This window comes from Dryobates pubescens, chromosome 2 (assembly GCF_014839835.1).
Source record: "Dryobates pubescens isolate bDryPub1 chromosome 2, bDryPub1.pri, whole genome shotgun sequence".
NCBI classification, from domain to species: Eukaryota; Metazoa; Chordata; class Aves; order Piciformes; family Picidae; genus Dryobates; species Dryobates pubescens.
The window spans coordinates 30,533,035-30,554,896 of NC_071613.1; the positions used below are offsets into that span (position 1 = coordinate 30,533,035).

General features: G+C 38.7%; 1 protein-coding gene across 8 annotated transcripts in view; it reads left to right on the forward strand.

Moving 5' to 3' along the window:
• The window catches only part of ZNF385B (zinc finger protein 385B), a 125,982-nt gene extending 109,722 nt beyond the window's left edge, over positions 1–16,260 (forward strand). For 7 of the 8 annotated variants that reach the window (XM_054173989.1, XM_054174004.1, XM_054173976.1 and 4 more), the window contains 4 exons: positions 11,995–12,240; positions 13,286–13,464; positions 14,180–14,281; positions 15,823–16,260. In XM_054173989.1, coding sequence (XP_054029964.1) covers positions 11,995–12,240; positions 13,286–13,464; positions 14,180–14,281; positions 15,823–16,041 — 746 coding nt within the window. In that variant the 3' untranslated portion in view covers positions 16,042–16,260. The remainder of the gene's footprint in view (positions 1–11,994; positions 12,241–13,285; positions 13,465–14,179; positions 14,282–15,822) is intronic. The other variant, XM_054173973.1, reaches the window with a different exon arrangement.
• Positions 16,261–21,862: the final 5,602 nt, after the last annotated feature.

Consider the following 21,862-nt stretch of genomic DNA (forward strand, 5'->3'; position numbering starts at 1 on the left):
AATGTTTGGCTTGCTGTCCCCCAAGGCCAGTGAGCCATATTTAGAGTTTCTGTCTTATGCCCCTCAAAAAACTTCGTTATTATGTCTGGCCTCCATCAAAAGGTACTGATGAACCTTTTCAGTTCTTCACATTTATGCTGGCATGAACACTGCTGCTGAAGTCATACTCTATAAAATAATCGTGCATCCATTTATGTGTGTTCAGATAGTGCCTGCTAAGCACAGGCACATTTCTATAATATAAAAGCATTACATTAGTAGTAGTAAATTCAATCAGATTCAGCCACCAAGGAGGGTCATTTCAAGGATATTTTTTCATTAAACCCTCTCAGTCTGGGAAGTTTCGTTCTCTTTTCATTCAATATTTCATCTGAGGGTCAGTGTATTGCTGCCTGTTGAAACTGTCCTGAAAATGGAGGTTAAGGCATAGTACAGAACTTGCTGATTGATCACAGTGCTTTTATAGTGCATAATGCAAAGCAGAATTAATATTAAATGAATTCATAAATTCATCCCAGATACAGTGTTGCAAGCATGATGCACGTATTTGCACGAACATTATATTAGCGGTATTAATATGTAAAATATACTGTCAGTTGGACATTAAATGTCTGTGTTTGATTTAGCAGTAAATAGCTTCTGGGCATTTTATGGTGGGTTATTTCAATGGCTGTCTCAGGAAGTTGCTGTTTGGTTTATGCTCTTAGGACAAAAGGTTAGCCAAAACAGTAATTAACAAATCAAAGTACATTAAGTCACTACGATAGGCTACATCTTGAAATGCTTTCTTTCCTGTCACTCTTTCTGTTCATACTTTTAGTAAGTGTATATTCAAGCCTCATTTTTCCATATATGCTGTACAACCACAATGGAAGAGCAGTTGTTCTGCACTTTTTGGTGTTGATAAAATCCTGGCAGTCTTCAGATGTTTCTTTGCCCTGTCTATAATAACACTAACTAGCACATATCAAATTCTGCTCCTTTACTGAAAGCTGATTATAGGTGCTATTAACTGAAAAATAAACTCTGTGGCTGACACAATTACACTGATGAGCTGTTGCAATTCCTGTTCAAATTTTAAAAGGTCAGTCATTTCTTTCTCCAGTTATTATATCAATCAGAGATAGGAGAAATAGGATTTTGTATTTTGGGGAAAAAAAAGTTTTCTTCTGCAGTAATTTATGCAGAACCTCTGCATCAGAAATTTATTGTAAGCTAAAGTAAGACTATATTTGGGTGCTCCGCCCTGTGCCTCAGCATTCATGTGTCCGGTACCATTAAAACTGTGTGCCACTATTACTTTTACTTGTTCTGGGTCTAAAATCCTAGAATTTCATTGCATTTGTTTTTTTAAATTGTCATCCTTTAAATTAGTTTTTTTTCTTACTTAGGGGAGAGGTAAAGATAGGCATTGGGCCAAGAAAGATTTGCTTTACTAATGCTGCTGAATGGTGGGAGCAGAGCCAGGGATGCTCTCAGCTACTAGGTTGGTTTTTAGCTAGATGTATGTGGTCATGGAAAGAATCAATTTATTTACCTCAAATGTTTCAGCTCCTCTTTTATATGTTGTAGTCAGGCATCTACTTCATTTGTTTGCTCTGCTAATGATGTACCCATTGAATATCCAAAGATTTTTTTTCAATAGGATGATGACCAGAATGGAATGGTAATAAGATTAGTATGCCCTAATAAAAATTACTAGAAAATGTATGTCTGTATATTTCAGTAGAGGATACAATACCGGAGAGAGGGAACTACCAGAACTATTATGTACCACACAATTCTTTATTCATCATTGTTTTTACAATAATAGTCCTTCCCATGGCTTGGGGCAATCCCCAATATCAATACAAGAAGGGGGATGAAGGGATTGAGCGTAGCCCTGTGGAGAAGGTCTTGGGAGTACCGGTGGATGAAAAGTTGATCATAAGATGACAGTGTGTGCTCACAGCCTAAAAAACAAATCACATCCTGAGCTGCATCAAAAGGTGAATGGCCAGCAGGATGAGGAAGATGATTCCGTACCTCTACTTTGCTCCAGTAAGACCTCACCTGGAATGCTCTGTTCAGCTGTGTAGTCTTCAGCACAAGGCAGACATAGACCTGTTGTAGTGGTTCCAGATGAGATAAAATTATCAGAGTTGTAAGACCTCTCTTACGAAGAAAGGATGAAAGTTGGGATTGTTCATCTGGAGAAGAGAAGGCTCCAGGGAAACCTTGTTGCACCCTTCCTATACATAAAAGCGGCCCATAAGAAAGATGGGAACATTTATTTTATTTTTTAGCAGAGCATCTTCTGATAGTGTGAGGTGGGCAGGGGGTGGATTAGATGTTCTTCAAAGGTCTGTTCCAACCCAAAGCATTCTATGACTGTGTAACGTACTATTACAAGAAAGAGTCCTTCTTGAGCCTTCAGGTAAGGAAATGGAGAAGGGAGAAAGTAGCTGTCAAAGAGAGTTGAAACAAATACCAGTGTCACTCATCTGCTTTGTGATTTTCCATTAGGAAGATTATCCATAAGTATCCTAAAAAGTGAGGGTTATGTAATGAGATTTTGTAGAAATTGGAAATGAGAGAAATAAAATATCCCCTTCTATCACTTTAAGATGATTATTTTGATGATGAATTACAGCATTATTGGCCTAAGAAAATATTAATTCATGAACCAAGCCCAGGGGTTGTTTTTAGATGACTAAGAAATTCAAATCAGTGGAAGTTCTCTTTATTTACACAAATCTGAAGTTAGACCTTTAAATGCATTAAAATGGAAAATTCCCAAAAAAGACAGCTGCTGGTTTGTCAGTTTTTTAACAAGCCCAGGAGGAATAGCTTTGTCTGTACCTAATACTTTCATAAAGCTTATTAAATAAATATATTGCTAAAGAAGTAAGGCCATTCATTTGATGCCAGACATTTCGTTTTCTCATATAATCAGAGAATAAATAGCAGAAAGCTGGTGATTACTCATACAGTTGGAAGCTGAATGGAGTTTTGTCTGTGTCCAGTTGTGCCAAAGTTAAAAGTTCTGTAAAATATCAGTTAAAATTCCTCCTTTTCTCTCAGCTTTTGAATGAATTTTATCTCCAAATGTTAAAGAACAGGCCAGGCCAAATGCTCTTCTTTCAGGATGTTTTGGTTTTGCCACTCAATGAGATAAATGTTCTAGATTTTTTACCCCTTCCCCCCCCCCATGGAAATCATATACATAGGATTGAAGAAAACCTCCTTGCTGGTGGCTTCATTCTGTATTTCTCAGCAAATATTCAAGTAAAGGAAAAGACCTAGACCTCTGATAATTCACACTGGTCTACCATGATTTCCACATGTTCAATAATGTGGTTTGATTTGGGACTTTTTTAGGTAGGTGTTACTTTTACTCATCTTTGGTTTTGTAACATCAATGCAAGGAAAAATACATGTTGCTAGGGGATAGCAGGCAACTGTGAGACCAAGAAGTTGATGAGTTAGTTTTGATGCAGGATTGTTAAGAGCTCTTGAATCAAAAACAAAAGTATTTGTGGTTGTGTATGCTTCTGAATATTTTCTAATTCTTAACCATTCTGCCTTCATAAAAACGAAACCCATCCAAATTTTCAAAAACAAACCTTTGTAACATTGCATCTTTAATCAGTTGCAAATATTTTTGTACTCTGAAAAACTGACAGATTTCTTTGTAAGAAAATTCCCTGGAGTCTTTCACATACCAAATCAGAAATAAAATAGCTAAGAAATTAAGTATCAACATCACTGTAGTACCGTAGCTGAACAAGCAATACTCCTGAAATGCAAAAGGTACTTCAGCTTAGTCTGTTGGAGAGTAGTGATGCAGTTAATCAAATAATCAGTCTAGCTACAGAGTTCACTCAGTATTGCAGGGCCATCTAGACATTTCCTGATGTAGCTTCAGTATCTTGGGAAAATATGTTGTAGCTTATTTCAATGCACATTTGTGTTTGAGATGAAAAGCTTTATGGCCTCCATTTGCTTCTCCTCTTTGTATAGAAACAAAATTGGTTTTCTTTAGAATGTGTCAAGCAGATTTATTTTATGTAACAACCTTCCATTATATAAAACCTAACTGTTTTTCAGACAGGCCTGAAGTACAAGAAAAAGATTTTACAAAACTTAGGGTAGTCAAAGGGTTAATAGATACACTGTGCTGTCTGATTTGCATGTAGGTTTGCAGTGGAATTTTTCTAGAACAGAGCCCTACGGGTTTTTCAGCCTGATTTCTCAGTAGACTGCACAACTGGTGAGAATATAGGTATTTGTCTGACAGCCTTTAGAGTCTCATTATTCAGCAAATGTGGTGATAAACCAAAAAACATTTTGAAATCCCTTATCAGAGTTAGATAACTGCCTTAATGAGTGTCAAGAAATAATCTAATGCTCTTTGTTGGTGAGGTTTTTGAGTGATGCTGAGATGCAGGAGAGTGCTTGCAAATGCTGTTAAGATTGTGACTATTGGTGACTTAGCTGCATTCCTGTTATTGCCTTTATAACATATATTACTCATAGTGTTAATCTTTTTCTTCATAAAAAGGATAATTAATTGTGTGTGGTCCTTATTCTTTTGTATCGGTGCGAGCCAGAAGAAGATAGGATTTTCTGACATGAATATTTTGAAACTTGATTTTCCTACTGGAGCTGCTATCTGCCTTTCTATTCAGTAGCTTTTCTGTTAATATATTAAAGGAGGCCCTTCTTGTCCTTATATTACTTTGGTTATTGATTTTTATCCCTCCATATCATATTTCAGGGTCAAGAAATATACAGCAACTATTGTTTTCCATATGATGACTTGTGGGTCCTCTCTCACTGCCCCAGGCTTATGTCCCAGCATAGAACCTAGGATTTGCTTAGGCAGACCTTCAAGTATAGTATGGCTAAGTAAGCTTTCCCCAACATGACTTTATTTTGTCATGGTTTCTTAACGTGTCCCTTAATTACTTTTAGCCAGACTTGTAACCTCTTTGGCTGTGATCTCTTTGCTTTCATGTTTGTAAATGCTGCACGCTTGTGAAAATGTTTCTGTGGTGCAGTTAAAGCTACTGATCCTTCTCTCTCCAAATTCTTCATGTCCTTCCCTTTCAAAGCTCTCTATACCTTTGCATGTCTTCTGTAATGTACTTTCAAGATGCTGACTTGCTCTTACTACCCATCAGCCATTGCAACCAGTTTCCCAAACAACTTCCCACTTTTTGTGATTCTATTTGCAAAGACTTTCCTGCAAACAGCTGCCAAATTTACTTCTGTTACTCTCATCTCTGAAAATTTCTTGCTCTGTGATGGGAAAAAACTCTGTGAGAAATTTGCATACCACACTGGTGCCTGTGTTGGTGGCTGGTTGCTGTCTCTTTTGTGACTTTATTCCTGTCTATATGCAGCTGTGTTCTTCTCTCTTAAACCGAAAATGGCCTCATGTGGGGGTCACGTTAGGGTTCTGCGTGCAAAAAGATTAGAACAGCAAGGACAGATGATAGATTTTAGTAATATCAACTGACTTGCCTCTTTCCAGCATTGTCAATAAGCATATTTTATGAAATGGTGTAGGAAGAAAAAGGTATAGTGGGAAATGTGTCACTTCTTAGTTTTATGTCAGATGTGCTAAGCATCCAACACATCAATTTTTAAGTGAGAATTTAATTTTTTGATAAACACATTTAAAATTTTTTCTTTATTTATGCCAACTTAGCTACAATGATAAGCTTTTCAGCAAAATTTCTTGGTGTGTGCATGGCTGTAATTAATGCAACTGATTTTACCTTTGCTACACAGTCAATCAGGGAAAGAGCATTTATACAGTACCTTGACGATCTGATTGATTTCCTCTCCCCATTCTGTAATTGCTGTATGCTGCAAAGGTTGTTTAATGTAGTGCTATATTCATTGGCATATTTGGAGCTGCTGAAATTATAGGGAGAAACCGAAAATCTATTTCACTTAGTATAGCTCTTCTGGCTTGGGATGTATGGTTGCTTTACCTCAAAGTTTCACTTACTCTCCAAAATCAGCACTTCAAACTACTGTTAGTTCACTGTGATTCAACTTATGTGAATTCAAGGCTATCATAAGACAACCTTTGCACGACATTTCTAGTAACCCGTAAATAAAACATAAACCATTTCAGAAGTCGCTTTTGGTTTTAGTCACCATAGGAAGTGTCATAGTCAGAAATTACTGGAAGGTGTTCAGGGTCATTAAGCTGTCTTATGTTTTAAACAGTCGTTCTTTCATTAGTGATAAGTTATTGTAACATACCATTGTAAACACGGCCAGTTGCACCAAAGGATTTGTACCTAACCATGCATCTGTTCCACTCAGTGCCTGCGTAGCCATGATAACCATGCAGTGATCAAGTTACGCAGTATATGACTTTGTGTTTCTCCTAATGTAGCTGGCTTAGGCTGGAAATTGCACTGGAAATGATATGGCTCTTTCCTTTAGGTTTTCCAAGAACAGAAGGCACACAAGCATTTGCTATTTTCTTATCTTTATGAAGGAGAATAATAAATATCTATACTGCCAGAAATAGTTTTTCCTTTATGCTCTTTTCTAAGCTGGCAATATGTTCTGTTGTGCAAGCAAGTGAAAGAACTATAAAAACAAATCTCCATTTCTAGGACAGAAAATGAACAAATGTCTCAGATGAGCTTCAGTGCAGGGTTGTCTAGAGCAGCAGTGGACACATTGCAGTGGCTGTGCTGCCCTTATGTTTTTGAGTATTATGTGTATAGCAACTGTTCTGTGCCTGCAGCTGGGGTTGCAGGAAAGAATCTGGCACAAGGAAAGGTGCAAAGCTGACACCTGGCAGTGGGTGGCTGTAAGGATGGCATCATCTCTTCCCAGTGAGGAGCCACCTCCATCACAGCCAGCACTGCTCTGGGAGGCTGCTCTCTGTCCTGAGATCCTTGTCTGTCCATGTGCTCAGCCTTTGGCACAAGTTGTTGGTAATAGTCCCAGTTTCTGGCAGAGAAGAGCAGGCAGATGTAAAGCTGTAGATCTTATCACGTGCACAAGCAAACACACACACACAAAATGTATTTTTTCAGTAACTGAAATAATATTTCCTCTGTTAGTGTCACATTAAGATCGCAGTTATTTATTACATACAGGCAGAAAATGTAAAAGTACACTTTTGTAAGGGTTATTAAAATCACAGCAGAGCTCCACATCCAAAAGCTTTTTGCATATGTGTTGGAAAGTGCTCCTGCGAGTGTATCACGTGTATCATCTTTACCTTGGATAGTCTTTTAATTTCAATTGCTGTTTGAGCAAGCTATTGTGAAACAGATGTTTATTGCAAATTTATGTTTTGTGTATCTTCAGTGATAAAATCCTACATGTTGTAGAATATAAATAGCTATGAGTATTACTGATATAAAAAAATCTTTATCATTTCAGTTTCTAGATACATACATATGTTTTAGAATTTTTATTGGTATTATTTTTATTAAGAATCACAATTCTAAATTAAAGACCTTATTTTGCAGGCTTTTCTATTGAAAATAGAACGGATGCTTTCATCACAAGATATAAATTAGAACTTCTACATCAAAACCATTGCTCTCACTCAGAAAAATAATAGCATTTCCTAGCTGTAGAAAGCAATGCCTATAGGCACATTTGAGTATGGTAAGAGAGACCATTTCACAATACAGATGTATAATGTGCAAATATATATATATAAATTAATATATAATATAAAAAATATGTGTGTTATATATTCCCACAAATCACAGAGTAAAGTAAGTGGAGTCTTAAATGTACTTTATACTCCAAACTCTAATGGAATGGTTAGGGGGCTTTAAAAAATGCATTCTTTTCACTTTCTGCATGGATTGCATTTAATCTCTGGGCTATGACCTGGGGCAGGGCTCACACCTAATTGTTCACCAGGAAAGAACAATAACTGAAGAGATACGGGTTGAGCATGAGAGAGAAGTGTTATGGTAATTTTTTGGCCCTATTTGGAGCTAGGACAAAACCCCATTCACTTAGCTGGATAGGGATTCCACCATTAATGGGTAGGTCCTATAGATTATGTCACAGCATCTACAGCGAGAACCACATGGCCTGCAAATGTCAGTAAATCACTTCATTTGGAAGCTAGAACCTGTTAGATTTCAACCTGTCAGATGCAATATTGTGCACCGTCCTGACTTTGGTATGTACAGTTGAAATGAGGCAGTACTAATGAAATAAGTCTTGAATTTTAACATGGTGCTGACACAAACATAAAGCAAACAGGAATATGTGAAATCAACTTCAAAGCAGAATTGAAACAATGTAAGTAGGCAACAAGAGCATTGATAGTACTGAGCCCAAAGCAATATTTAATTAGCTTGCTTTATTTTTTCCTTGGGCTCTATTTCAAAATAAATTCAGGCTGCAGTAAGAACTTGAAATGAACTATTGATTTGCTTCCTAGGAGTCTTCAGGAAAAGGGAGATTTAATTTAAAGACAGGAGTTTAACACAGATGAAATATGGCCTTTCTATATGGAAAAAGAACATAGTGAGTACAGTGCAACAGTATGGGTTAAATTTTAAATGAGCCTCTTGCCCATGAGTTAGAGTGTGAGCATTGCAGCCTGACCCTGACTCAGGCTGAATCACAGATGCAGCTTTCTGGGAGGAGGTTGATACCTCCATGGTGTTCTGCTTCCAGCTGTGCCCTTCTGAGCTATGCAGCAGAGGACGGTGTGCCCCTGGTCCTGGGCAAGACGAACTCTCTCAAGAACTTTTTTGGCCTGTCTGGCACTGTTGGGCTCCATGGGTTCAGCCCAGGAGCAAATTCAAGCCTATTCTCAATAAGACTTGCCTTAAGAAATAACAAGAGTACTGCAGTCCTGCAGCTGCATCTAACCATCCACATGTATTTTATCTAGTGATTGCCGTTTGGAAATATGTATATGCATGCAGGCATATTAACAGTTACATTTCTGATTTCTGCATGGAGTTTTTGTTAGCTCTGTGCTACAAGTACAAATTAAAGAGTGATCTTCTTTGTGCTTTGTATGTACATGTGATTTGCATTTCCTGTGCTTTGCACAGTTGAACATTTGGCATTTCTGTCTTGAACATAAAACTGTAACTAATGGTGTTTTGAATTCTGTGGATTGAAAACAATAAGCTGTTATCAAAAGCCCATTTGGAGAAGTGCAATTTTCTGATTTTAGAAGCCAAGAAAACCCAGTTCTGGCCCCACTGCAGTGACAAATATGCACTTAGCTCCGTGTACTTTCTGTGGGAGTTAAACTGTATAATAACCTTACAATTATGATCTTTGAAGATGTTCTGCATTAAGCATTGAGAGTAGTGGAAGGAAACATTAATTCATAGAGGGGCGTATGTCTCTCCTTATACATCGCCGTGGATGAAGAGCTTATTTGTGTCAGGAAGCTTTCCAAATGATGGAATTATTTTGTGAACTGAGGTTGTTTCCAAAAGCTGCAATACTGGCAGAATTGAGCCCAGCTGGATGCTGGTAACTTCTCTCTAGTTTTCTAAAAGTTTTCTTCTTAGCTTGTTACAAACTACATACTCTAGACTTGCTTTATATAATGTATAATAAAAACACAGTCAATTTTGGGATTATTTTTTAAAAATATGTATTAAATCAACTGGTGTCTGAGGAAACGTGAGAAATGGAATCTGCCATTTTTCAGTCATCTTTTAAATTGAGCAGTGGAAGATCATCATTCTTTGATGGCATTGGTGGTTTGTGCAAAATGGTTCTTACTCCATTGCTCAGGATCTCACTCCACAGATGCTTGATAGCAAAACAAAGAAATAAAAATCTGCTCTCCCTCTTATTGCAGACAGTTTGAGCAGCGAGGCCAGGGGCTGCAGGCAGTAGTGTGAGCAGTATACTTGCTGCATGAGGCAGTCTCTTTAGCCAGGGGTCTGCCCTGGCACACATCAGCTGGCATTGCTGCTGGTCGGCCCTCTCCAGCTCGCTTTCTCACAGGAGGAGATGATTTCTGTCTCCAGCAAGTGTTTCAAAAGCATCAAATCTTTATGCATGCTTCTCAAGCAACATTAAAAGCCCCCAAACTAGAGTAACATACAGCTTGGAGTTGTGCAGACGGATGATTCTTGTAAGACCTGAAATGCAAAATACTGAGGAACCTTCCGGTATTGAACTCAGGTTCACATATATGCTGGTGTTAGACCTTTTGCAGTCTGATAGAATAATGCATAGAATAACAACAAGTCTGCTTTCCTGTAACATGAATTCACAAATGGCAGCAGTTCAGCATGTTTCCTTTGTAGATATTATCACCTCTGAGAACTTTCCCTACTGAAAAGTCATTAATTCAGAATGTTAGAAAATGCTGATTATTAAAACAATGTATATTGTGAAGACTCATAGGTTATATAATGTGTTCTAGAACTTTGCAGATGTAATTTGATACTACAGAAACATAAATATTTAATAGTTTATGAACAGTGATTTGCCATCAATTTTTTTGGTCATACTTTATCAATCAAAATACCTTCAGAAATCAGTTTTGTCATTAATTTGCTTCTAATAGAAGTCTTTGTGCTTGATTTTCAATGTTTAATACAGTTCACATCATCTAATCTCAATGTATTTTTATTGCTATTTTAAAAATAATAATTCTTTTATTAGGATTTACTTTCTCCTGGTTTTTAACATCCTGAAATTGTTGCACTGCAATGCACTTCTGGGAAATATGCCACCAAATGTGGGTTTCAGTTTCAGGATGCCTGTTCATTGTTATGCACTCTCAAGTGTTTGTTGTAGGAGGCACAATCCTGTTTTCCAAATTCTTGGTAGAACAGCGTTGGCCTGCTTTGCAGAGTGATGGTGGCTGTAAACATAAAGTGCAAGTGCTCAAAATAGAACCTAGTTTTTCAAATCAGTTCAACACTATTTAAGACTGCCATAAAATTCACATGGTATATAAGCCGCTTTTAAGAGGTTGCTTTAAGAGGTTGCTTTTATGTTGATAGTGTACTTGCTTAGATGGTAAAATTTTATTCTTGTTCAGAGTGACAACAGGTCATTTGTGGGGTCATTTCTTATGTCTGTTTTGTCAGAGTTGCTCATACCATTGTACTATCCACCTCCTACCCCATGTTCTTTTTAGGTAAGCTTGTCTTACGGACAGCAATTAGTATGGCTTGTGGTCACAAGGACTACAATTGAACAGCTTGAAGTGCAATGAGCTCTTGTAGACAGCTTACAGGAAAGAAGCATCTGAGTACCAGGTCTGGCACAAAGTTCCACTTTAGGCACAGCTGGAACACTGAATCTCTTGCCTTGTGATCACTATCTGGAAAATGAAGTAATACCTGCCTGTCTCACAAGAGAACACATGACTGACTCATGCTTGTGAATACAGTAACGCACTGCATGCACATCACAGCCATCTGATCTCCACGTGCATAGGGAATTGTTCTTGGAAAAAACTAAAAATATTAGCAGCTGTGTTCACGTGTGTATTATAGCACCATAATTCTCAGTAACTAGAATGAGGAATATCATGTGTTGTGACAATGCTGGAGCCTTTCAGCATCCACTTAGTGACTATGAGAAACTTGAGCTATTCCTAACCCAAATACATTGCTTTTCAGAAATATTTTTGTAAATCCTAGTGCAAAACCTCACATGTTTCTGAGCTCTCTCGAGTCCTTAACTCTGGCTGCTTTGGTGCTTTCTTTTGTTCCTTTCAGGTGGCCAAACCTGCAGCATGACAGCAATAGCAGCTGCCATGAATTGGATGAAGTCAATTATATTCACTACTAATCTTAAAAACAAGTTAAAAATCACCTGTTTTGTCAAATTCTGACCATTTTGTCATAGGATTTTAACTGGTTTTTCAGGATGCCGCTGTCCTGCATAAAACTAGATGAATTAGGCCCCTGTTAGGTTAGGTTCACTAAAATCACAGGACTACTACTGTGTGATTGATTTACTTATTATGTGCAGCATATTGTGACATACCTATTTTGCTTCTTTTAGAAGATAAAGGAAAAGCAAAGCCCAATAGTGCAAATCAACAGTCCAGTACAGAAGTGGGTTCTTTTCTTCCCAAACCTGGAGCGGCCGCAGTGGCAGCTGTAACACCTGCTTCATCCTCCAAGAGCACAAATGGATCCTCTAACACAGTTTCTGAGTCAGAAGAGGAAAAAGCCAAAAAACTGCTTTATTGTTCGTTATGCAAAGTGGCTGTGAATTCCCTGTCACAACTAGAAGCCCACAATACAGGTAAGTATGCATATAGTGAAATTGGGTGTTATGATTTTTTAAATTCACTGTATTCATTTTCCAATACTGTGGTGGTCACACTCCACTAAAGAGTCTTTCAGTTAAAATTTACAATGGCAGGTTACAAAAAGTTTTCTGTTAATGGCAATCTCATGTGTGGTATTTGATATTTTATTAAAGCTATCTGTAAATGTTTTTGAACTGACCTTCATGCACTCCATAAGCTTTTAGCTGACAAAATCCCTACAGTTCATGTTACCTAATCAGTTTCCATAATACCTCCATAGTGAGGATAATAGTATGATTACAGTGGTTTCTGTGACAGTACTTAGTTTCTAAAATGTCAATTTTCTATCTCTTTCATATTTCATCTCACTATCTCTTGTGTCTGTTTTTTTGCTGGCACAACTTTTAGTAATTTGTGTGGTTTAATATTTATGATAATTTTAGGATGGGCTTCCTAGATGATCTTAGAATATTTTGATTACTGCAGATTAGATATGCTCCCTTTAAAAGGCCACAAGCAGCAATCCGTAATGTGGTCTGGCTGCTTTGTGATGCGCTGGTGATGTAAATCTTATTAACAAACCATCAAAGCTGTTTTTAACAGCTATAATCCATTCCTGAAATGGCCAAAATGCAGCCATTTCTTCCAAATCAGGGGATACTTGCTGTATTACTACTCATAGGCAGGTTTTAAGTGATTGCTGTGGTTCCTGGCTAATGCCCTCTTTTGTGATTCACCAACTATATGCTGGTGAATAGTAGAAGAACAGACAGCAAACCCCTTGGCCACACACAGCCCTCAAACTGAGAGGCAATGGTCCAGAATGCCTGTTGTTCCCTTTTTGTACAAACCTTTCTTCCATTGTCTGGCTTCCCTTTAGATTAAGGAAGTGGGACCCATGCTGAACAAAACTAGTGTCATCATTAATCACCATCTGTGGCAACTTTTGGAAAGAAATGTCTTACAAAAAGCCTAAGGCTAATGGACATGGTTATATGTTGCTGATCATTCACTCACCTGTGACTCCTTTCCCATTAGGCTCCAAGCACAAGACCATGGTTGAGGCACGAAATGGTGCAGGTCCTATCAAGTCTTACCCTAGGCCTGGATCCCGGCTGAAGGTGCAGAATGGTAGTAAAGGCTCAGGACTGCAGAACAAGACGTTTCATTGTGAAATCTGTGATGTCCATGTTAATTCAGAGATTCAGCTCAAACAGGTAGCTTGCATGTATCTGAGGCTTCTTTGCTGGTTTTAGTTGTATTGCAATATTGTAATGTTTTGGCCAAAAGAGGGTAATACTATAGATTTTTCTGAATTGTGTAGAGCAACTTTATTGTTAACAGTGTAGCTGTATGAACATGCAGCTCTGCTCTGTCTGAGCCAATTAGCAATGGGTTCAGAGCTGTGCCAATACAGATATGTTGTTTCTGATGCCCAAGTGGGAATATCTAACTGGATGTGGATGTGTCCTCTCCTTCCCTGTTATTTTAGTTATCTCTAAGATAGTATTAACTTGTGTGGTATAGACATATCCCTGGGTACTGGTTCTTCCTTCTGCTAATACTAAATTATTTATACAGTTGAACAGCATCAGCAAGACTGAAATTTACCTCCTACTTCTGAATATCCCTATGACCTAGTGATTACAGCTCTGCCTGGTTCAAAGCTCCTCAAGTGGAAAAAGGAAATACTAACCAAAATACCAATAAATTGCAGAGCCTGTCTCGGATCACAGAATTCGCTGTATTTGATTAGTTTCTGATTCTCTATTTGATATGCTTCAAATTTGATTTAGCAAAACTCATCTTTGCTCTCTCTAAAGAACCTAGTTTATCTTACAAACAGGAGCATATCTTACTGATAAATCATTTTCAAACTCAAAACTGAGGAATGTTTAAACAGCTAATTAAATGTGAGGATATTTATTTCAGCACATTTCCAGCCGAAGGCATAAGGACAGAGTTGCAGGGAAGCCTATGAAACCTAAATATAGCCCTTACAACAAACTGCAGCGCAGCCCAAGTATTTTAGCAGTAAGTATTTTTATTTCTCATTGCTGTCTAAGTGAATTTGTGACCTTGGGGTCTTCCACTGCACTGAGACAGGAACATGACAGACCTGATGCTTTTGCAGTGTTTCAGCCCCACAGGCTGAGCCTGCATGGGGATCAGATTTGGAGATAGTTATGTATTCTGTCTGCCCAGTCAAAGGCATGCAGACAGCACTGTGAGTGTTATTTACTGCTAGGAAGAAAGGAATAATCAGTGGAATGAGGAATTAACTGTGTGCCCTGTGGAAAGGTGTTTGCACTGCTGGGCCAGTGCACCTCTTGAAGACTGCAATATCTGCCTGAGATAACTCTCAGTTATGATGAATGCAGTCAGGGAAAAGGACAAAAGATGCAAAAATACTAAGGTTCATTCTCTGCATACAGCAAAACAGAGTGCTGTGTGAATGTACTGTGTTGGTGCAAAAGAGTTCTTGGGTTTAGGAGAATTGATTATTTCCTATCTGCATGCTCAGGCTGTGTCTGTCACTAGTTTTCAAAACACCTCTTCTGCCTTCATGGCCCCAGCCATTCCCCTTTCACACCCACCTGCATTTCCAGGAATTCTCCAAGCTAGTTCTGCCATTCATCTGCAGCTGGAGTTCAGGCTGGCTCTAGCACAGCACAGATTGTATGTTTATGTGCTCATGACTCAGCCTGTATTTCATTCGTTAGGGAAAAGTGCATGCCACCTATGCACAAAAGCAATTAATTAGTTAGAGATGCAAATGCATGTGCACAAAAGTACAGTAGGCAGGTGAGAAGCCTTTAAAACCTGAAATATTTGTATGTCTTTGTGAATGTATGAAAATGCTGCAGGCTTTCTCTAAGTCTCCACATTCAATAGGTTCTGCACACAGTCATCTTCTTCACTTGTGTAATATATCATTTTATAATCTATTGCATAGAGACCTCTACCGATAAAGAGAAGATGTGAATATCTTTGCTCCCACAAACATGTGATTATAGTGCAAATCATTTTCAGTGAGACTGTAGTGTATGTCTGTCTGCTTAGCTTTTTTCACTACAAGCACCAGCAATTGTAGATCATAAACTGAGTAATAATTCTTTCAGAAAGAATTCTTTATGGTATTGATCTTAAAGCATATTTTTATTTTTGAAAGAAGAGTTCTGTCTCGATAGGTAAAGAGCTGACTATACTGGTTCTCTATCTTGACAGCTCTACTTTTCTACAACTCTTTTGCAAGTGGAAAAATTGACTTGTGACATTGAAGTCTTAATCATGTTTCTTTATTATTTCTTCCACAGTTAGGATTTGTATAATTTAATGTTGTTCACTTGCAAATTATGCTTCATTCTAAATATCAGTGTGACTGCCTCTACACTCAAGAGGTTTGTGTATCTTTAAATATATGATTGGGTTGTTTTAATTGCCTTGGGAGTAAGATGACAATGCAGGTAAAATTTCTAATCAGTTGACATGAGACTTCTATGAGAAACAACAGTGTGTCTTTGTCAGGGTTCATTTTTTTCCCTCACATTGCTTTTTTGTGTGTTGTATTCCAGGCCAAGCTTGCATTCCAGAAGGACATGATTAAGCCACTGGCACCTGCTTTCCTTTCATCTCCTCTTGCTGCGGCTGCAGCTGTGTCATCGGCTCTGTCCCTTCCTCCCCGTCCCTCTGCCTCCTTGTTCCAGGCACCTGCAATACCACCAGCTCTCCTCAGGCCAGGCCACGGTCCCATCCGGGCAACACCTGCCTCCATACTTTTTGCACCATATTAATTTATTGATGTAAAAAAGAGGTAACTATGGCCAGTAGAAAGGTTAACGGAAAAGCAGGAAATAGGTTGAGATTTTAAAATGTCTTTCCCTTTGGAAACGCCATCCAAGGTGACATCTCGACCATAAAATTCATCATTGGCTGTACTGCATTTTGGAGTCTAAACAACCCTCCTTCTCAGTATCTCTGTCTGTCTTTTTAAAATCCAAATAGTGATTTGATTGAAACTTAATTGCTCATAAAATTTACATCATTAAGGAGTCATGCATCTGTTGGTTTATTTTTATTTTCCATGTGTGTGATGCACCTTGGAATCAAGGAACGTAAAATATTTTCCTGACAGACTTGAAAACTAGGGTCTTCCTTGCTCAACACTTATGTATATACATCTCTGAAAACCAATGGGATATAATCCAATGTGAAGAAAAAGGTAGATAAACCAAATGCTTGATTGTGGATAACATCTCAAAAATGAATGGTGTTCTTGGTTTTTTTTCCCAGTGTGCTCCTGTTGACAGGGTTTGTGTACTGTCCTAGGCCCCAGTACTGGTGTATCTTGTGTAGTACTAAAGATGTATCACAGGTCTGATTTTAATATTTTTAGTTTCTGTGCAAATGTTTGAAAGCAATGCAGCGCTGAAGCTTTTAATTACTTCTTTTGTGTCACACTTTATTTAGAGAAATTAAAATAGAAAGCCATATAACATATACTTAAGATTACTACTTGTTTGCTACTTTGATTTAACTTATTTTTGTTGTTTCCTCAATGGTGTTGCTAAGCAATGTTTAAAGAGAAAAATCGCTTTTCAATTGCACATTACCACAGCTCACATGCATTGTTCCAGAAGACAATGGATCCATATATTTGTATGTAAACAACTTTTTTTCTTCATTTCTAACTAGTTTCCTTGTAATGATGCTGCATAATGTTGTGGCTCCCTAATGCAATAATGTACAGAACATAATATATTTATAATTGACTGTATTCTCCGTTTACTGAATATATTGCAGTAATGACCCACCTATCTTCTTACCTCCCCAACCCTTTTATAAAGGTGATATCAATATGCAGTACTCGGAATGAAGTCATTATGTGACAATGGAGACAACAGGTACAAGAAAGGAAAAAAAGAAATAGAATTAACTTTTAGAGCACCTTTATCTGCAATCCATAACAGTAAGATGTCTGTGTATTTTTTTAAATGTACCTTTTCAATAAAATAATATGAAAACTATACATGCTTCTTGTGTTTATTGGTTGGTACAGGAAAATAGCAACAACAAAAAGCCAGGAACAAACAAATTTAGCCAAAGGAGTCTTCAGGAGCAGACAAAGCATTAGAGTAGCAGTAAAATACAACTGCAGAACTTGTGTTTACTTCCCTTGTATTTTAATGTCTTTTCCTAGCCACATTCTGTGTCCTGCAGGGGTCAATACAGCCTACTCTCACAAGCACCACTGCTCCATCCTCCAGCACTGATGCAGGGAGGGGTGTTGGAGGCTAGGACAAAGTTGTTGAGACCATTTACCACTCTGTTGCAGAGGTACCAGATTACACAAATGAAAACTGGAAATAAAAAAGGTACCAGCATATGCAGCAAACCATCAGAACTTGAACCATGAAAACTGAAACAACAACAACAAAAAAGGCTGCACTCCTGCCCCAAAGCCACAAAACCCCAGAACAGGAAACCCCACAAGCTATGGAATGTATTTCAAGTCCCATAAGCCTTGGCCAAACCCTCCCCATCATGCAGTAAGCATGGTATAGAATATACAATTGAGCTGTCACTGTGCCACTGGTCAGGGGGAGAAGGGGTAGTGTCATCCCTCCTCCCTTCTAGTAGGGCCAGTTGCCTTAAACCAATGCATCCTGTTACTGCCTTTACTGGGGTGGTATGCAATAAGACTGATAAACACTCACTATATCCAAGATTCAGAGGAAGAAGCAACAGAGCTAGGTGAGTGGTTATGGTTTTATTATTGCACCACCAAAATGCTACAATGGTTATGCCATCTCTAATGGAGATTAAGGATTAACTTCAAAACCACCTGGAGCATACCTGAGACTGGAAGCAGGTCTCTTTGGATTATAATTACACAGTAAGTGGCAAACTCTCTCATTATGCCTGCTGGGATCTCACATTTTAGAAATGAGCTCTATGTGAGAAGGAAAAATTGATATCACATTTGCACACAGGCTATCAGCTGCTTTTTTGGATATGCTAGAATGTTTTCTTCTGAGATGTAATAGCATTACAGACAGCTAGCTATGAAATTAATGGATTTGTTATAAGAACTAGTACTGAAATATAATATTTGCAATTAAATTACCATTTTAAATGAATATATTGAATATGCGTGGTCCAGTAGTCTATATAGATACCTACTTTTAAGAAAAAGTAATAGAAATAGGCTCTTCTATAACCACTGCAGTATACTAGTATGTGTGCCTCTCATTTCTGCAGGTCAAAATGGTAGTAAAATCTTTCCCTCCAATTTTGGTAAGATAGCAGAAGGAAGAAGACAGAAGCTGGCACACACATTGCCTTGTCCGTATTACCACTTGAACTCCTATGATAGGAGCTGGAGTCAATCTACTATAAACTAACAAATGTCTTCGGTAAGAAAGAGATTATTTCATTTAAAAGTAAATATTATTTTAGTCCCTTACTCTGTGGACTATAAATTTTATACTCAGAAAAAATTTGCAAAAAAAATTTGTCACATTTGTCTGGAGAAAGGGAACATGGCTGTCTTAAGCTCTGCTGGAAGTATTTTGCTACCTTTATGTATCTGGCAATAATCCAGCGAGTCTCATTGTATAGCTTTTGAACGTGTCACCTTGAATAAATGAAGGTACTGTACTATTTATTCATGCTTGGTTGGACAGTAAATCTCCACAGCTGTCACATTTTGGTCACAGTGGTCATGATTTTCATACTATGGCTAGTGTTTTTTTTAACCATTTATTTTTCTTTGCATTTTTGTTTCAAGGGACATCCTCAAGTGTTTCTTGGAATGAACAGCCTTTCAGGTAAAACTATACATATATATACATATATATATTTTAGTATCTAGAGTTCTTAGATGTTATAATGGGTTTGCATTCAAGTGACTCTGATTTAGAAATGTTTCTATTTGGTTTAGTTTCTTATTCATATTTATTTATATTGATAGAGTATTGTGCTAGATACTGACTGGCAAGAGCTAATTCCTGACAAGAACCAGGAGTGCAGAGGCCAAATTAAGCCTATTGCCTTTGAAAGGCTGCAGTTGAGGGAGGTCCCTAGTGGTAAAAGGACAATTTTATGCTTGTCTTCAAAAATTGTAAGCAAGAGGATCTGGGCCATGAAAACAAGTAGGTGGTTGGGATTGGCCAACATGATTGGTTTACAAAAGGCATGCCTGAGCATTCTGAGTGCTTTCTGTGTTGAAATGTCTGTGAGAAGAAGAGGGCACAGTGGGTGCTCTTAACATTGACTGCTGTCAGGCTTTTGAAAATGTCTCTCACAGAACCCTGGCACAGAAATGGGAGCAGCAGGGATGGATTGGGTGGCTACAGGTTGGCTGTAGGAATGTCTGGGCCACGGAGCTGCAAGTCTTGGGCAGCCATTTGCGATCTGTGACAGGTGCTTGAATGGTGTTCCTTGGGTTGGTAGCACATAATGGTCTTACCAATGCCCTGTACAATGGGGTGGAGAGCACTTGGCAAGTGTGCAGGCTTTAATCCCACATCAGGGGCTGCTATCCCAGGCAATATGCTGCAGAGTAAGGCTGCCGTTGAGAGGCACCTCAGCCAGATGGAGACGTCACTTGACAAGCAACTTCATGGGCTTCAAAGACCAAGTCCGGCATCTGGGAAGGAGCCACCCGGTGCAATAATGCAGAGCGGGCCTGCTCGCTAAGAAAATGGCTTTGCAGGAAGGGGCCCAAGCGGAGCGAGGGGACACAAATGTGGACAAATTTCAGACAAGCCAGCAGTGCGCCCTTGTGGCAGAAGCACTAAGTGAATACTGTGCTGCCTTACTGAGCCGCGGCCGGCAGGCGAGGGGCTGAGCTCAGGCTCTGTTCAGAACTTCTGGAGCAGCACCTGCGGTAACGTGTCCAGTCTCGGGCCTCTGATACAAGAGAGATTTTGACAAATTGGAACAAGTCCAGGAGAAGACCAATTCAGTGGCTGAATAACTACTCACCAATCTTGCTCATATCCTGCATTCCCAGGAAAGCAACTTCTTCTATCAGTTCAAGGACCAGAGCCGATGCCTATTCTCCATTTATCTCTGGGCACATGTGTTTTGGAGCAATAGACTGTTTGGGTTTTGGACTGCATAGCTCTATGACTTCAAAAGAAAAGATCAGTACAAAAATTGGTGATACATTTTAGACAAGTATTATGGACTGTTTGATGGAAATGTTGGTGATCTATTAAAGCAGCATCCAGAGGGTGAATTATAATAGGAATAAAGTACTCTGTCAATAGACAGTAAGGCTACTGCTGGCTGAACTTGATGATCATCCACTGCTTCACGCAGATAAGATGCTGACTGCCAAAAGGGCCCCTGCTCTCAGAAGTAGGGTTAATTAAGGTGGAGACATTTCTGTGTCTGGAGAACTGGCCAACAAAATCCACAGATCCACAGATGTGCTGTCAGACATAAATCCACTACACAACATTTTTCTCTCTGAAACCAAATTCTGATCTATACAATTGTGCAAACAAAATTACTCCTTTCTCTCCTTGAAATAAAAGTAGGCTAAATATTGTGCTTATTGTGCAAGCCAAGTGAAAATGGAACAAAACGGAAAGGTGGACTTCATGCCTTGGCAACAATTTTTCAGGACTCGTATAGTCATGAGTGCTTCCACTATTTGTCTCATTCCTTGAGACATAAAGGGATGTTAAAGACTTATGTAGAACTGAAGAATGCAATAGTAAAATGTATTTCATCAGCATAATACATTCAAATGTGTTGTGCAAAGGGACAGAATCAGATCAGTCCCATTATAGGAGACTGGGTAGCTCTAGGCATTTGCACAGTATTTTTGTTGTTGTTAGGAACCACTTAGAAACCTCTTGTACAGAAGGCCTAAGCTGCCCTAGAGGAAAGGGCTGCCTTCCCCATCAAAAGGAGTAAGGGGAGGAACAGGCAGACTCAAAGCCACAAAATGCAGGCAACACAAGTGCCAGGAGAGCCATGTCTAGCCCTGTGAAGCAGGCTGCATCAGAAGAGGGACCAACATATTTAGGACAGTCTTACATGAAAGCATTTTACTGTAGTGGTGCTGAAAAACACATTTGTTATGAAGTGTTAGCTACTGTGAGCTATTTTCCTAGGCTAGGAGCAGCCACAGCACAAAGGCTTCTTTTTCAAAGACTGCAGTCTTTGATATATGATGTAATTTCAGGAGATTAAAAATGCCCAACACATGCAGCAGATAGTTGGTGCTGTCAGAGTACTAAATCTGAGCCACAGCTTTCAAGATACTTCAAGCAATGATCACCCTCTGATGCTCCAGATCCAAAGATGGCTCTTGTCCGGTAAGAGAATTTCTATTTTGTGTCCCCAGGATTTTGTGTTGCCCTCGGGAGTTTTCTTGCTCAGAGAAAGATGGGGCTGTTCAGCCTGGAAAGGAAGCTGTAGTGAGGTGAGGGCTGGCCTCTTCTCCTAGGTAGCAAGTGATAGGATGAAAGGAAATGGACTCAAGTTGCACCAGGGAAGGTTTACATTGGATATTAGGAAAAAATTCTTCACCAAAAAGGTCTGTAATAGGCTGCCCAGGGAAGTGGGGGAATCATCATCTGTGAAGGTGTTTTAAAG